The sequence below is a fragment of the Carya illinoinensis genome, chromosome 11 (assembly GCF_018687715.1).
Source record: "Carya illinoinensis cultivar Pawnee chromosome 11, C.illinoinensisPawnee_v1, whole genome shotgun sequence".
Taxonomy (NCBI): domain Eukaryota; kingdom Viridiplantae; phylum Streptophyta; class Magnoliopsida; order Fagales; family Juglandaceae; genus Carya; species Carya illinoinensis.
In genome coordinates, this window is record NC_056762.1 from 30,704,933 (window position 1) to 30,708,650 (window position 3,718).

General features: G+C 34.4%; 1 protein-coding gene across 1 annotated transcript; it reads left to right on the top strand.

Moving 5' to 3' along the window:
* The first annotated feature begins 1,527 nt into the window (after window positions 1–1,527).
* LOC122282383 lies at window positions 1,528–3,482 on the top strand. Its single transcript, XM_043094338.1, has 4 exons — window positions 1,528–1,589; window positions 2,469–2,576; window positions 2,733–2,782; window positions 3,242–3,482. Exons 2-4 carry the CDS (start codon window positions 2,505–2,507, stop codon window positions 3,480–3,482), a joined length of 363 nt encoding a protein of 120 aa, XP_042950272.1. The 5' UTR covers window positions 1,528–1,589; window positions 2,469–2,504.
* The last annotated feature ends 236 nt before the right edge of the window (window positions 3,483–3,718 follow it).

Below are 3,718 nucleotides of genomic sequence, written 5' to 3' on the forward strand. Positions count from 1 at the left end.
AAAAAATTTAAAAAATATATAATTTTATTAATATTCACTTCCTTAATCATTATGTAAAATTAAAAATTAAAAAAAAAATTCAAATACTAAAAAAGTAGTAGATAAATTATAGTTGAATAGTAATAATATCATTTTTCCACTTCAGAATGTACTTGGAAAGAGTTGGTATCTGTTATCTTATTTAGAATTTGTTCTTTCTGGGTTGATACAACTTTACATAATTATTATGCAATTTTTCTAGTCATATAATAATAAAATATTTTTTCTACTAATTAGGAAAATTATCATTTTATTAGTATATGGAATGTCATATGGACATGTTGTGTAGTATTTGTATGAAATTATCTGTCATTTTTTGAGAAAAAATATTTTTTTGTAGATTTAACGTTAGTTAGTTAGGATAGCTCCTATACTGGGTGGTGGTTGCTCTTTGGCTTGATGAATGAATATGAGATTAATACTATTTAATTAGTATTATTGCTATTTAATTTTTTTTAACACATTGTAGTTGTTATATTGGAATCTTTGTAGGGATTCTCCACCCTTCCTCTTCTTTGTTTTTATTAATTCAAGTTGGCTTAGGAAAGAAAGGGTCGGACCATGTTTTTATTTAGGGATTGTTTGGATAGTGAGATGAAATAAGATAATTTTAGAAGAAAATTAAAAGTTAAATAAAATATTATTAGAATATTATTTTTTAATATTATTATTGTTTTGAGATTTGAAAAAATTGAATTAAAATTTAAAAAAAATTGGATTATTTATTATATTTTTGAGTTTATGTTAAGAGGAATACAAATCCATGTTTTGGGGTACGATGGTAGGTTGTCTGGTTATAAGCTTAAAAATAAATAAATAAATAAAATTTTAAAAAAGAAAAAATTGTTTTGGAAGTGAGAAGACTCCATCCTTAAGTAGCTTGATGAGTTTTACCTCTTTTAACGAAAAAATAAAGGTTATTAAGAGCTTAATCCCTTCAAAACTAGCCAAAAGAATACTTGGTTATGTTGTCCGGTAATCCACGACAACTTGGTCACCATTTTTCCTTTTTCTTTAATATAATAAGTTATATTGTCTTTTTAAAAATATTTCAAGAGTAATTTTGATCTTTTGAAGGTAGGGCTGGGCAACCGGGCCGGATTTTTTTCCGGCCCGGTCCGGAACCCGGATAACCGGGTTCCGGTTGCGGGCACCGGCCCGAAAAACACACGGGCCGGTACCCGGTTTCTAAAAACCGGGTCTTCCCGGTCCGGATACCGGATTTAAAATCCGGTACCCGGGTTTTTTTAAACCCAAACCCAGTGCCACTGGGTTATTACCCTGTCTTTCTCGATCCGCCCCCCCCAATCTGATTCTCCCCTCTCTCTCTCTCTCTCTCTCTCTCTCTCTCTCTCTCTCTCTCTCTCTCTCTCTCTCTCTCTCTCTCTCTCTCTCTCTCTCTCTCTCTCAACGAATCTTCCAGAAACCCTAGCCTCATCCCGTCGTCGCTGCCATCCCGTTGTCGCCGTCATCCAGTCGTCGCCGTCCGGTCGTCGCCGTCATCCCGTCGTCGCTTGCATCTGGTCATCCTCAGAAACACTACAAATCAGGTTAGTTTTTGATTAACTCTTCCATTTCGGTTCTTTAGTTTATTGTGTGGTTTTTTTAGTGGGTGTGATTTGTTTGGGTGTGATTAGTTTTTGGGTGTGATTTATTTTTAGGTGTGATTTGTTTTTGGGTGTGATTTATTTTTAGGTGTGATTTGTTAGACAGAGACTTCATTCCTGACTAATCCGAAGTAAATGGAGCCTTAAGTTTCTAAGATGGCTGCGAACTTGTAAATAGAAATAGAAAATCCTTTGATGCCATCAGATTTCGGCTATTCAATCTGTACTGATCTTTTACTCTTTTACATGGCCTGCTTTCTCTAGAAAAAGCATATATATATTACATGGCCGGCTTTCTCTAGAAAAAGCATGTATATATAACAATATTTTGGTCTATATGTGATGAATGATCCAGCTGGATCTCAAGTTTTCAATGAGGCCAAGCATGATTTGCGTGTAAGTTAGGATCAGTAGTACTTGTTGGTCTATTATATAAGATGTTTGTTGGCATAGATGGTGCATTTGCATCAATTTATCAATTTAAAAGGTGATAAACACTTTTTATACAATTTTCCATTATTTGAGGGACCCCAAATCAGTTTATCTCTAGTTCCCAGTCTGTTTAGGGGACTAGTACATATAACTTGAGCCTCTTCTCTATTAAAAATACCAGATCTAAAGATCAATGCAAACTTCTCCAAAGAAATGATGCATCTAGCATATTACCATGCTTGAAATATTATTGAAAGATGTGATCATTTGACTATGAAGTGGTTTTTCTTTAATCCTATTTTAAGGTTAGATGGTTTATTTTTGAGCTGGTACATGAAAGATCATAAAATAAGCATTAATCATTCTGGATGTGTTCCTTCCTGGTTTCAGGTTGTTGCAGTTGATAGAAAGAATGGCTGCAGACTCATGTCCTTCCAAGAACTATTTTCACGAGGGAGAGGGAGCAAAGATACCTTTATCACAGTGAATAGCATAAAGGTTTGATGTGTACCTATTTTACTTCATGATATAGTCCAATACTTTAATGCTTAAATATGAAAGCTATGGAGCTTTTCCTTAAATGGAACCTTTAAGGTAATATGCTTTTTGTTTAAACTTCTAGATATGATTATGATGGTTTCTTTTAAACACCAGGTTGACATTTGCGTGTTTGTATTCGATATAATGTTTGCTAATGGAGAACGGTAATTATTTTCAACTTTGTCTTGTTATTGTGATGGGTGTTCTTGCCTCGTATATGTGCATCAAATGTTTTGGAAAAAACCATACACGCAAGTGTGCACATTTTGGACTATTGTAGTATGTTTAGCAGTGGTATCCATCAACATTGCCCCCTTTACTGACCAAGATAGTCAAGTTTTATATATCTTTCAAGTGTGTATGGTATTGAGAAATTGTGATCAAGGGTAAATTCCAATCACAAAATGTCAGAAATGTGTATAATAATTTTGACTCCTTTCTTTTCATAATAACTCTCCTAGAAACCAGCTATGTCAGAAGTGAAAAGTCGAAACACTGCAAAAAACACAGCTTGAATTAGGAAAACATGCTCTGCAAAAGAATTCTAACAATGAATCAATTGAATTGTCCAATTAATTATACACAATAGTGCTTTAAACACTACATACTGCACCAACTTTCAGGAACAAGCATGCTGACATCAAAATTGTTGATTCTCAAAGCTGCACTAAGCTCAATGCCAATGTACCCTCCTCCAACAACCACGACCTTTGCATTCTTCTTTGCTTTAATAACTTCTACAAGCTTATCGGCATCATCAATTACTCTCAAGTAGAAGATATTTTTGGCATCAGCTCCTGGTACACGAAAATCTGTCAGCCTGACAACCTGCAAAGAAGCAAAAACCATTACTCTAGCAGGTAGAGAAGGCAAGCAAAAGAGGGGTTCTCGGGAAACGTGAGGAGCATGGTGCATGACATGCTTGCATGCAGTACTAACGCATGTAGCTAGAAATTAAGCAGCGGGATTAATTGTAATCATGTATAAATTATGATCACGGTGAAATCTCAGAAGTAACTAATTTTTTGATATTATAACAAATGTAATTGACCAGCATATTGTATATACGTACGCATGGTGCATGACAATGGGATCAAATT